General features: G+C 34.4%; 1 protein-coding gene across 6 annotated transcripts in view; it reads left to right on the forward strand.

Annotated features, from left to right (window-relative positions):
• The window catches only part of LOC125059813 (protein bunched, class 1/class 3/D/E isoforms-like), a 156855-nt gene extending 144245 nt beyond the window's left edge, over positions 1-12610 (forward strand). For all 6 annotated transcript variants that reach the window (XM_047664435.1, XM_047664436.1, XM_047664439.1 and 3 more), the window contains one exon: positions 11094-12610. In XM_047664435.1, the coding sequence (XP_047520391.1) occupies positions 11094-11306 (213 nt within the window). In that variant the 3' untranslated portion in view covers positions 11307-12610. The remainder of the gene's footprint in view (positions 1-11093) is intronic.
• Positions 12611-14351: the final 1741 nt, after the last annotated feature.

A 14351-nucleotide genomic window follows, 5' to 3' on the forward strand; every position in this document is an offset into this window, starting at 1 on the left:
TTCGAAGCTTAAGGCCGATTTACATTATCTTAGTGTTTAGGAGAGTGCTTTAGTACAACTTGAAAGGCAAGTTCTTTAGCGTAGCGTTTACTAAAGCAAGTAGCGTTTACATGTTTCAACTAAAGTACTATCCTAAAGCACTCTCCTAAACACTATGTATATAAAAAATGTTTTGATTAATTTAATTATTTTTTATTACAATATTAAGTGAGGATTTTAGTGACTTAGTTGGCTAGACTAGTGTAATGAACACGGGTTGCTGCAACTCAAACTTGTATTACGAAATCAATCCTGTCAAGGAGTCGAACCTGTTTAAATAAAAAATACACAGATTATAACACCTATACGGCAAGTTGCATTCAGGCCGTCGTAACGTCAATCAAACTTAAATCTAGTTTCAAGAGCTTTCAAAACATTTTATATAAAAAACATGATATATTTATTAGTAATTTATTCAAGACTTCATTACAAGAACGAAGTACGATTAAATACTGCGGGCTACTGGTGGATGTAGACAGGTACTGTACCAGTAGAGATTTAATAGAAGATAGAGAAGGAGCTTTACTGATAAGGAGAAGAATTTGATAGCCTCACTGCGGAGACCCTGAGTGGAATTATAACAAAATTGTTTCGAATCACATTTATATAGTGAAGTAACATAATATAGTATGTAAGTGTAGGATAACAATGCCCTCAATTTTAAACATATTACGGTATTCATCCGCTAAGACCACAAGCAAACAAGCACAAACAGTGCACGCAATAATTATCTTATCACAACAAGAATCTCAATCATCATCCATCACATAAAGGCGTGTGGCACATACACTGTGCGTACATCACGTTAGGGCTGCCAAACAAAAACCTTACTATGAATAAAACTTACTATACAAAGTATGTTTAAGACCGTTGTGTAACGTCATGTATCAAAAGCTACATTGCAACAATACTTTATATTTCTTTCTGCGCGCCTACCAACCCGAAACAACAGTTATTTGATCCAGGGATACACACAGGTTATATACCTTAGTCTTACTCATAGAAACACGATTTGAAATCAGATTTTTTTGGAAGGATACAAATTAATCTTATGTCGTGTTCGTACTCCCATTTACAATAGATATATTTTTGTGTTGGCAACCCTGTGTAACGCATGACAGGTGCGGGTGTCAGTCGGCCGTGCGTGTGCAGTTCCGTCTGTGCTCCTTACCGCTTCTAAGAACATACAGCTGGTGCATAAGCATTCTATTTTACTGTGCAATTGGATTGAACAAAAAGCCTTGTTAAAGCCGCTTTGAACATGTGACGTAATCAATGTGAAATCGTGATGTACAAAAAGTTTTGATTCTAGAATCGAAACTGGTTTTTAAATTTAAGATTTATATAGATATGGAGAATGTTTTGGACTTTGAGTTATTGATTTGATATCATTTTTCAGTTCTTATGTCTTTCAAAGAAAACTTTAAATACAGTTATTATATCGTAACACATTTATAAATGCTATTGTGCAATCCACTCCAAACACATTTTTACACGTTTCTATTAACGAAATTAAATCCAAACACCAGTTAAATTCATCAAAACATTAAGCCGTAGAGCATAGTACGTATTTGATGATGAGGGTTTTAAAAACACATCTAAAATGTAATCCAACGTTATGAATGAAGAAGTAAAAGGGAAACTAGTTTTCATAATATGTATTTATAGCCTCACAAAATACAATTTACATATTGCGTGATCGGCAGAAAACATCTGCGAAAACATCGTGAATACGAGGGTTTATAGAAACCAGTTTTAAACGATACAATAGCCATATAAGCACTAAGCCAAACACTCGTGACTTACCTTACCAAATGTCCGGTATGTCAAAATGCAATACTTTCATAACTTCGAGCTAAGGAACTTGCATCTGTATGCGTACATACCTGTGTCTTTAATAAATAAACCAGTGGCGCTACAACCTTCATAGGGTTCTATGCTTCTTCAGATTTCTGTATCTGTTTCATGATCATTTGTCAAGCTATTAGGCAAGCAGGTGATCAGCCTCCTGTGCTTGACACACACCGTCGTCCCTTTGGGCCTAAGACGAGCCGGTTTCCTCAAGATGTTTTCCTTCATCGTTCGAGTTAAATGCTGTGCAGAAAGTCCATTGTGCACAGCCCGGGGATCGAACCTACGATCTCAGGGATGAGAGTCGCTGAAGCCGCTAGGCCAACACTGCTCCAACTTCAAGCCAACGGTCCTCAATAAAGTCTGTTGTGTCGTTTTAAATAGTTTTAAGATGATATCAACACAACGAGTTTTTAAAAATATATGTATCTAGGTTGATGGAATTTCGTAATTGCCGTTAAGTAATAGTCCACTTTATAAACAATATGAACAATGAATGTTTGTCCGGTTTTTACGTCGCACCCAATTAAACGATTAACTTTGCTATGAACATAAACTCAAACTCAAAATATCTTTATTCAAGTGGGTAACCAAGTACACTTTTGAATCGTCAAGTTAAATTAATCATAAATTTACATTTACTACCAGTTCGCAAGTCAAGGGCGTAGAGCGGGTAAGAAGAACTGGCAAGAAACTTTCCAGTTCTTCTTACCCGCAACTTTCATAGCATCCATATTGCACTAGAAATTGGATGGTGTCGCAAAATTATTACATATTAAACGTGTTGTAAGGAAGGTTTAATCTCAAAATGGAAACTGCGATCAGAAATCCTGCTCCAACGAGTTCGAAAACACCTTTTCCGGCCACTACTGGTTTCGTAAAGGCTTTTTTAGCTGCGCTCTGTCCACACGGCGTATTCGTGATTTCAATTGAGCCTCATAGATGTGCGCTTGCACATCGTATCGTCTATAATTAGCAATAGTAGCAGATGGCCTCCAACGATTGACCCCAATCCAGCCCTAATGCCTATCGCTTCATAGTATTTTTATCACTCGGTCCCTGTTTTTCATAATGACTAATGCGGATTAGAAAAATCATGTTTTCTTGAGATTTTTTTAATTCCCCTAATGGGCAATACAGAAATGTATGTTTTTTTTATTGATTTCGTTTAATTATGATTTTGACAAACCAAGCAAAAACAATATTTGTAATTCGAATTAAAGAATTAAAGTAAGAATAAACAACCAAGGCGGGTATAATCACAATGATGTCTTACTAATCAGTTTAGCCTTATCTTTCCTTAATTATATTATTTTTTATCACCCAAGTATTGATAAATATATCTGCTATATCTTTATCTGCGGAACTGTGTATAAAAATTATTTATAGAACACGTGACACACATTTGGGCCGTTGCGTAATTTTATCACTATCTGTTTCGATTTACATATTTTGAATAAAAATATTCCATCGCACATGTTCGTGTTTACAAAAACGGAGGGAATGTATAATCAGATAACAGGAGAGAAATAAGCAATAGATGTGTGCAGTCAGTGATAAAGTTGTGAAATGTGCTGTGTTTTGCAACAGACCCGCTTCTGAATTCAGTACGCGATTACATCATGTTATGTTTATTCGGGATTTTCACAATTAGTTTGCGACCATAGCTCACACTACTGACCCGATTTCCGACAGCTCAACCGCGTAACGTGAATTATTTTTGACCGTTTTATTTTTCCTTTGATCGTTAATTTCGGTACTTTGTATCGTATTTGTTTTTAAACCGCTCGCTTGTTTCACCCTTTTATCTTTTATATTCAGTTGGTTTGATCTTAGGCCAAGTAAAAACAAGTACAGATGCTTTACAGATGTATTTAAGGAATTTCCTAAAAGTTAATTCTATCGTTATTACCGATGGTCATACATGTCAAAATATATGCACACGAGTTAAGTTCAGTGGCGGGGTTGTTTTATGGATATTCAAATATAATATGTTAAATGAAACACTTTGTATGAAGCTGGGTAAAAACTGGCTTTAATTGTTTAAAACGTTAGGATGGTTGTGATGCTGGATTTAAAAAAAACTAACTTGACTTATTGATCAGTTCGTAAATCTAAGTGACACTTATGTTATTGGACATTATCGGAAACGAGAATGTTAAATTACAATTTATGAGTGTGGTAAAAACTAGGGCTCATATTGGCTTCAAGTGTGCGAATATTGTTTCCCTAATAATCAAAAATAGGGGTGGATCGTAGAGGGGTGAAAATTAGGGGTTGTATGTATTTTCGTATGCTGTATCATAAAAAAAAATTTAATACATTAGATGTAACTTATCTAATGTTTGGTTCCATAACTCACGATATCCCTTTTATTGTGAGAGAGTCCAGATGTGTAGAAATTTTTATTAACATTAACACTATGCTAATATGTTCATTGTACGTGATTTGCATGAGTCGAGCGTGACCTGCCGACACTAAGAATAGACTACGGAAGGAAAGCTGCCCCCAATGCGCCACTGGAGTGGACACGTGCTCAGCAGATTACTGATTGCTGTAATGCAATGGGATAAGCGATAGTCTGAGGTTTCTTGTGTACCGTGACTGGCTAACCTTGATTGTATTACGATGCTTGGAGAAACCATATGAAGTTAGAGTATCACTGTGTCCATACATTTGTTAGTAATTCTTGTTTAGAACAGTCGCTTCTCGTATAAATGTCAAGACTTTAATGACAAGAAAGACGTAATTAGTAGAACGGTCAATGCCAAATTTACAACAAAACAGTGTTTTCATGAAATAAAAACATCAGTGGCGCTACAACCTTTTTCGGTCTGAGTTTCAGATAGACCAGTGCCGATAATTTTTGAAACCAAATAAAATTACAGTAGGATGAAACCCATTAGGAAAGGAGGGGAATATGATCAAAATGAAAGGAAAAATAAATTACGGTCGATCTGAGCTCGGGAAGGGGAGGGGGGGGAGTTTTAAGGGTAAAGAACGGTTTATCTCGATTTCCGGCAAAACTAAAAGTCCTATCGAAGAAAGTTAAATGGCAAAGTTTGAGGTAATAAAAAGATCTAGAACTTTTGTATTCACCAGTTTTTCACATAACCTCAAAATTTATGTGAAAAATTCAAAAAACCAAGTTTTTGGTTTTTTATTTTTATCTTTAACAAAAATATTTTTTTTTTAACGAAATTTGGTAAACACTTACCTTTCTATGTCCCAAATACACTGTAATTTATTTGATTAAAAATATTTATTTGTTCACCTTATTTTGAATTAATATCGAAAAAACATCCTAATTTTCAATCGAAAATTCTGACGTCAAAATTTCAGCTTTTTTCAAAAAGTTGGTGTGCTTTCAGTTCGTTGAAATCTCTACTTTCCTATGGTAAAAAAATATATATATATTACCATAGTAAATCTTCTCAGAAAACGCAAAAAATCGTATGCAGTAACGCCCAGACCTGTCATCCCCTTCCTTACTTCTCTATGAAATACGAAAATTTTAGCCCATCTAAAGGTTAAATTTTTTTTTAGGTCACTCAGGTATATATAAGTTATCTTAAAATAGTAATAAATAGGCATCTGATTATAATTTAAAGAAGATTCATAGAGAAGTAGGGAAGGGGATGACGGCTCTGGGCGTTACTGCATACGATTTTTTGCGTTTTATGAGAAGATTTACTATGGTAATATATATATATTTTTTTACCATAGGAAAGTAGAGATTTCAACGAACTGAAAGCACACCAACTTTTTGAAAAAAGCTGAAATTTTGACGTCAGAATTTTCGATTGAAAATTAGGATGTTTTTTCGATATTAATTCAAAATAAGGTGAACAAATAAATATTTTTAATCAAATAAATTACAGTGTATTTGGGACATAGAAAGGTAAGTTTTCACCAAATTTCGTTAAAAAAAAAATATTTTTGTTAAAGATAAAAATAAAAAACCAAAAACTCGGTTTTTTGAATTTTTCACATAAATTTTGAGGTTATGTGAAAAATGTGTGAATACAAAAGTTTTAGATCTTTTTATTACCTCCAACTTTGCCATTTAACTTTCTTCGATAGGACTTTTAGTTTTGCCGGAAATCGAGATAAACCGTTTTTTACCCTTAAAACTCCCCCCCTACCTCTTCCCGACCTCAGATCGACCGTAATTTATTTTTCCTTTCATTTTGATCATATTCCCCTCCTTTTCTAATGGGTTTCATCCTACTGTGATTTTTTTCACTTTTTATTTATTTTAAAGGCTATCTGCACTGGTCTAAGATGTCTCTATCTAATGATCATTTGTCAATCTAATTTGCAATTAGGTGATCGGCTTCCTGTGCCTGACAAACGACTTTCTGGGTTTAAGACAAGCCGGTTTCCTCCCAATGTTTTCCTTCACCGTTCGAGCGAATGTTAATTGTGCACATAGATGTAAGTCCATTGGTGCACAGCCGGGGATCGAATCTACGACTACAGCGATGAGAGTCGCACGCTGAAGCCACTAAGCCAACAATGTTCATTTCTGTTTTCATGAAATAAAGATTGATTTATTAATAACTCTAGTACTTGAGTTTACTGTATGGCTTCTAGCAGAATGTAGGAACAAGCGGGGCGACCGCCTAAAAACACGTTACAGAGGCTTGTTTTTATGGTTTCATTACAGGTCTTCGTTACCATCTTTCACTCTTGTCCTAAATAAAAATAAGTATTATATTTATAATCTTGTTGAACCTGTTCTTGATTGTGTCGTAAACGCGTAACAATCCAGGAACATTAACCAATATTAATACTAACCTCGTACATTTTACAGTCTATTTATTAGTTGAAAACTATCTTCATAATTTTAAGGTAACGTTTCAATCGACGCTAATACAATTGTTATATAATTTATACGCAAACAGCCTTGTTATGTTTGAATATATTTTTCTATTATACTTTGTAGTGGAAAATTTCAATGTTTTGACGGAATTGTACTCGATATCTTGATATTAGTATCGACTATCTAGCGATTATGTGAATGGGCTACAAATCCTCAAACAATATAAACATGTTTTGCCTCAACCGCTCGACCTTCACTTTCAGATATTATTTAAATCACGATAACAAGCTATCGCGTCTTACGTTTTGATATTTTAAAACCTCACCGAATGATATCGTTTATTGCTTCATCCTTTGCTAAATATAATAAACCAGTTTCGTTTTAATCCTCACGATCACTTTACATATACCTTGATTGTTGCTTCTGTTCTTTTAGGGTTCAATGATGTTCAATGCTCTGGACAGGTTCATTTGTTACACACACACACACACATACCTTATGTGTTAACGTTGCAGCCTATGTAATAATGATTGTTTATTCTCACTAAATTTTTCTCTACTTATTAAAACCTGTCGATCCGAAGTGGTGGAGGCCTGATGACCTATAACACTGGTACTCTTACCTTTAGCAGGCATAAGTCTCACACAAACTAGTATTTTCCCTAAATAGAAGAAAGACAATTATTTATTTATAATATTATATAACTGTCACTTGTTTATGTACGAAGTTTTTGTTTAAAGTGAATAAAGATGATTATTATTATTTTTGATGACTCATTGGTCTAGTGGTTAGTACCCCTGACTGCGAATCCATGGGTCCCGGGTTCGATCCCCGGCTGAGACGAACATCGATGTGATGAGCATTTGATGTTGTGCTTAGGTCTTGGGTGTTTAAATATGTATTTATATGTCTAGCTATCTATAATATGTATGTATATCCGTTGCCTAGTACCCATAATACAAGCTTCACCAGCTTAGCATGGGACTAGGTCAATTGGTGTGAATTGTATTTAAAAAAAAAAAAATATTATTGGTGACATGAGCCGGCCTTAGTCAGACTTCAAGTTTAAACCGCCTAACCTTTCTCTGTTTTCACTGCGACTTGCGGTTATCGCTTTTGATAACTAAATTTACGTCAATGTTGTGTTTACATTTGTGATATTTATTAAATTTTTATGTGCCAATTAATTGGTTTAATGAGGAAGATAAGTTTACTTTTTATTCTTGGGTCACGGAATGTTTTAGCTTTGAACATGTATTTGCGTTCATGATTTAAATTTTAAACTTATTATTTTTTTGTATTCAACATTGATATAAATTAATTGCTATAAAAGTGATGAATCGTCACAACAAAACCATTAAAGTGTGTCATGAATTACTCATGAATATTTATAGACTTAAGTATTCAGCTGCGCAAATATTGTAAAAAAATAGTAATTTGTTACACAACCTTGCCATATGTATTGTGAGATACATGGTATTTAATTTATTATTTTCTATAAATAATATATAAAAGTTTTTTTATATTTTATGATTGGACAATTCACACAAATTGACCTAGTCCCATGCTAAGCTGGTGAAGCTTGTGTTATGGGTACTAGGCAACGTATATACATACATATTATAGATAGATAGACATTTAAATACATGTTTAAACACCCAAGATCTAAGCACAACACCAAATGCTCATCACATCGATGTTTGTCTCAGCCGGGGATCGAACCCGGGACCCATGGATTCGCAGTCAGGGGAACTAACTAAACCAATGAGCCGTCGACACACATAGACCGTGGTTTACTTTAATTTTGCGACAACATTCGACTTCGTTTAGAAACAAACATCAAGGCTAGTTTTGTATTGTTTAATTTAAATTCATGACCGGTAGGCGACAAGTTTGTAAACAAAACATTTTAGAACGTATTATGTGCGTTCTAAAATGTTGTATTTTTATAGAGAATTAAATTTGTCGTCGCCTCGTCCAAATATCATGATGATATCATCACCGCATTCGATCGGCGGGAATCGTCCGAGCTTGTTTACATTATTTCTTATCCATTTTAAGCACCGTATTTGAAATTCAAATGAAGTTTCAGAACGATGACGCGTCGAAATGATTTTTCGTTGATTAAATAAATATTAATTCCAATCGTAATTGTATGTATGTCATCGTACCGTTATAGGTTTTCAGAGGGTTATTAGTTATTATTATTATTGTTAGCGCCGTGCAAACATGTATGTGTCTAATTGTATTTTTGAAGTTATACTTCTTTTAGCGCGTTAGGGAAAAATGATGACAGTAAATTTTTACGATGCGCGCGCACACCGTCACAAAAATCCGACACCCTGAAGTTAGCACAGTCAACATTTAAAAAAAATTGTCATTTCTTTAATTATGTAGAATTTTTTTTTGTGATATATAACTAGATAGTGCGTTATAGTAAAACTTTCAATGTATTAAATACCTTTTTTCTATTGTTAGTGTAGTTTTTTCACAACAACTTTGGCGTAACAAGATAAAAAGATTTTTATCTTGTTACGCCAAAGATGTATAACTTCTAACGCGTGTACACACATGTTTTTTTTTATGAATTTAAAGTTACTAATTCCAAAGATTTCACAAGTAGCAGCAATCACTGTTCCTGTCTCCGTTGTTTAAAACCAATCCAACAGGTTTAATCATGCGCCCTTGGACCCATTATATCATCGCCTGCTGTATTTGGTACGTGACTGCGAAAAAGTTCACTGTACTCTTCCTTGAGGGCATTGCACTGCACTTTGATTTTCTTTCACATGCTAATGTGTGCATTTGATGCAATAATTAACAATATCTTCTGGTCTTGGTGACCTCGAGGCACACTTATCTCGTAGTTATCATTATCTTATTTACCTAAGACACGAGGGTTGAATATATCAATGTATCATGTAATCTTAATAGCTCTTTATTTCGAGACAAAAATTGTCCTGTTGTTATTGCGGTTTCAATGACAATATAAGCATTAAAACTGTCATGATGTAAATAATGACGTCTCGGCTTTAAATAACATGCATAAATGTCTGACTAATCAAAGACGTCCAGCGATTCTTAAATCCTTAATTGAAGGTCATACAACCCGCGCAAATACATAGTCTATATTTAACTGTGTCAAATATAAATTGAGAAAACATTCTCTCGCCACTTATAGAGACACGAAACTTTTTGAGTCACTTGCGAGTAGTATTTGTGTGGGTGGAAAATGTTTTTCATGCCCGTTATTGCCAGGCGTCACATTTTTCACATTGCAAACGTATTGAGCTTCTAGTATTTATTTCGATTTTTTATGCACATTATTGCATGCTTTCCGCATTCTAGACTTAAATTGCCATAATTCAGCACAGTAGTTTTCCTATTGCTTGATCTATAAATCAATCTATAAGGTATGTCACCATAAGCTATTATTATTTGTAAAATATGCAACAATTTTATTATTTTAGCGTGAGAAACCATTTTTAGAGCGATGATGTTATCGATTCAATATTTACTCCTGCTAACTGAAATGTAATCAAGACTAGTGTTGACTTTAATAATATGGAATTGGTAAATAAGCATACTTCAAATATTTATTACGTATATTTTTAAGTACTAGACGTATAAACTTTTAAAATAATCTGTTCGCGTGACACATCACGTTCCTGTTTTGTTGTACCATTGTGCAAGCTGTAACTTCACAATGGTCGCCATTTCAGTAATGCATAATGCAAAAGGGTTCTAGAACAGGAGTTTATATCGATACGGGATCGTTGAGTTCAGAGTGCACACACGGAGCGCGTGGTCGATGACGTGTTCACCTCCATTTTAAATAGGACAGCCGCGCGCGCAGACCACCAGTCGCCCGGTAAAACTCATACGCACAACTCGTCTAAATTATCTCTTGTGCCAGTCGGTTATCAGTAGTCAATAATACTTTATATTATATACCGTTGTTATTACACGTCGTGAAATTTTTTAAGCTGTACAATGATTGATATCGTTCAACCCCGCGATGGATGCCTTTACGAGATCAGACAGAAGGGACAAAAGGATCTCTGTTATGTGGTCGTGCCTAATACAAAAGTGCGTTTTGATGTAACTTGTTTTTGTTTTAATATTCAGACTTTTTATTTTTTATTTAATGGCGTTTTAGGTATAATTTAAATTCTATATTACATATATGAATTCTGAAATATTTTTTATAAGATTACGTCATACTTATTATCAGTTTTTATCCTACTTAGGTATACGTTATCATTTGTTTGTGTACTGGTTTAGCAATATGTTTTTTTAACAACATAGTCATATTTGTGTAATAAATTAATAATTCCAAGGATTCCATCAATTTACAAATATTTTTGTGTTGTTTCAGGATCTGGTTAAGAGCCACTTGATGTTCGCGGTGCGCGAAGAAGTGGAAGTACTGAAGGAGCGCATCGCCGAACTAATGGAGAGGATCAATCAGCTGGAGGTGGAGAATAGTTATCTGCGCGCACACGCCAGCCAAGACACGCTGGCGCAGCTACCGGTGGTGGGCAGCAAGCCTCCGCCGCAGGCGCAGGGCCCGCAGCCGCCCGTGTCATAAGCTCAGCGGTCTGTCGACCGCCGCCGGTGATGCCGGCTCGGGTCTTTCGGCCTCCCCCTCGGCGCGCGACACGCGGGACCGGGAAGTCACAATGGCTGTGCTATGTTAATTCGTAGGTTAACAGATGGACGCAGCGCCGAGGGAAGGAGTGGGCACGCAACGTGCATAGCATATCGGAGTTCACGTAAACGTGGCTAGTGTAGAGCCCGAAGCGGCCTGTTTAGCCTTCGATTATTATGCTTCAATACATAGATATATTTTTCTGTTATTTAATCTTTAGGGTGCAGAATTTCGTGCTAACTGCCATGCTTTTGCTACGCGTCTCGACTGAGACTTTTTAGTGTTTCGACGTTTCGATTGTATGATTTTGATTTTAGGCATCGCTATCCGTATAACGTATTCCATATAAGTAAATTAAGTCGTGTGTTTATGATAAAATAGTCGGATATATCTACGCATTGAACAATTGACTGTTAATTTATTTTGTACTTTTTGTATGTATTTAAGTTATTTATCTTGTTACATTTAAATCGCAAGTGTCGGTCGGTTATGTGAACAATGCTCTGTCGATAGATGTACTGATTGTGTTGTGTGCTTTATCATTTAGTTGTATTTTGATTAATACACTTTATATAGTGTTCGGACATCAATGAGTGATGTTTAGCGTTATACTAAAGAGTCTGTAGATGTATTCGATGTGAGAGTATGGCCTCTTGCAAGCGCTGGCTTTAGAAAATTTTGCACGCTGAAACTGAAAAAAAATAATCTATTTTTATTCCAAACCTATATCGATAATAGAGTTTACACATAGCAATTTAACATTGTATTTTTTTAAATATTATAAATTGTTTGTATATAGTACAAGTTGTAATAGAATTGTGAGTCGGGTGATGTATATAGTGGTAGTACGTCCGATGCCATCAAAGAATGGCTCAAATGAAGTAATGTACGCTGTAAATCGCTTTATTGTTTATCGTAAACAAAAGAACAAAGTGGCTGGAGACTGATTGTATGGAAAGATTGTTAATGTAATTAATGGGTTAGTGAATGTGAGGTTTGGTTTCGAAGTCCCAGCAAAGGAACGTACTAGAGTAGAGTTTTATACAAGACTACTACGTATATGTGTATAGATGATCTATTTAGTCCTCTTAATTATTGTGAATATGCCGTAATTTTACTTCATTGCTAGATATGATAATATAATTCTGAAATTTGTAAATATATTGTAAACAGAATGTCCATTGTAGCTTATGTTGACCAGAAAGGTTCCTCATACCCAATAAATGCAGAACTACTCAAAATGGTTTTTTTGTTTAATTTTACCCTCAAATTATTACATGTCAAGAAACTTCAAGAGCTGCCATGAGATTAACAAAATGTAATCGAATTGTGGGTCCGACTCCAGGTGGTCCCTGAGAGATACGACCTCCTATTCAAAGTTAAAGTGATGACTCGTCCCTCAAAGGCCGGCAACGTATCCGCTAAAAATGGGTGTCCCCATGGGCTGCGATGACTGCACTTAATGAGCTTCCCGTAGCCTCGTTTGCCTCCCTATTATATAAAAAAACAAAAATATTGATGTAGAGCTTAATAAAAAAATAATTCTAAAGATTCTTCATATGAATTTTGTAAGCAGATGTCTGGTAAATCTCAATGTAGAGGCATAGTGCGCACCGCATCGATACGATTGTTCTTTGGAAAAGCAAATAACAAATTTGTTGTGAGATACCAAATGTAATTTAGGTATTCACAATAAATACATAATGAATCAAGTAGTAGTCTCAAGTACCTTTATACTTCACAATCTAGAAGCGTAGAATAAAGTGTCTGAATTTACTGATTATTTAGTTACAAAACATCACTTTGAAACAAAAACATTTGGCGCGAAATATAAGCTGCTGCCATCTTTTGACTTAATTAGAACTTAAAAATCTCTAAGCACTTAGTTCAATAATTATTTATTCATTCAAGAATCAAGATAGTATTTTGCTATAAAGTATACATCGTACTATATTTAAAAACATTCGTTAGATTATTCAAGTTACAATTATTAGACTATGTTATACTAGAAGTAGTGAGATTATATTAGTTTCGGTAACGATAGATGGCAGTATTTTAAATTTCATTGATGATAGCCGATATTTAATTGTTTGCGACCCCAAAACAGTAGTACACCCTACTTACGCAAGTCTAGTGTAAGTAGGGTAAGTAAGTGATTTATACTAGAAGATATAATTTATTTTACTTTGTTGTGGTTGACGCTTCACTAATTTAAAGCACTTCTAAGTTTGATTTCTTTAAATAAACTTTGTGATAACGTGTATTATTAATCATAATAAGTATCAGATAACAAGATGAGGAACAAACGATGGTTATCAAATGATAATAGGTATCTGAGGTAACATACTCAAAACAATTGATTTATCGATCGTGTTTTTTCGTAATACAAAGTTTAAACTGCTAAGTTTAAAAATCTAAGACTATGGTTTGAGGAAATAATCTTGCTCGATAATAGATCTTATCTATCTAGTCTTGCTTAAGGAGTAAAATGTATATATAAAAATTCATAAATAAAGCAGGCTAATTACATCGTTTTAAGTAAAGTACTCATCTGTCTCCATTATTAAGAACGTAAACACCAATTGACTGATTTTGTTTTTATCTATAAGGGGGTAAGGTATTACTGTAAATATCGTAATTAAATATTGATAATAAGAATACAAATTATAGTAATTTAAAAAGATTAAACTGACGTCAAATACATGACTTTCCAGAAATGCTGGGATACCCATACCTCAAAAACTACTAAACTTGAGGAACATGTCGACGTGACTTGGTTTCAAACAATGCATACATTTACGAAATAAGCGCATGTATTTGAAAGCCTATGTAGATCATCACACTTAAATATTATATTTTATTTATATTCCAACAGTTTCATATTCATACAGGACTTTATTTTCGAAGCCTGTTTAAAAAAAATCCTGTCTTATTTGCAAACGCAGGGTGTTATAGTTTAAAATTTTTAATAATTTCTTGATTATT

This window comes from Pieris napi, chromosome 20, assembly GCF_905475465.1.
Source record: "Pieris napi chromosome 20, ilPieNapi1.2, whole genome shotgun sequence".
Lineage (NCBI taxonomy): Eukaryota > Metazoa > Arthropoda > Insecta > Lepidoptera > Pieridae > Pieris > Pieris napi.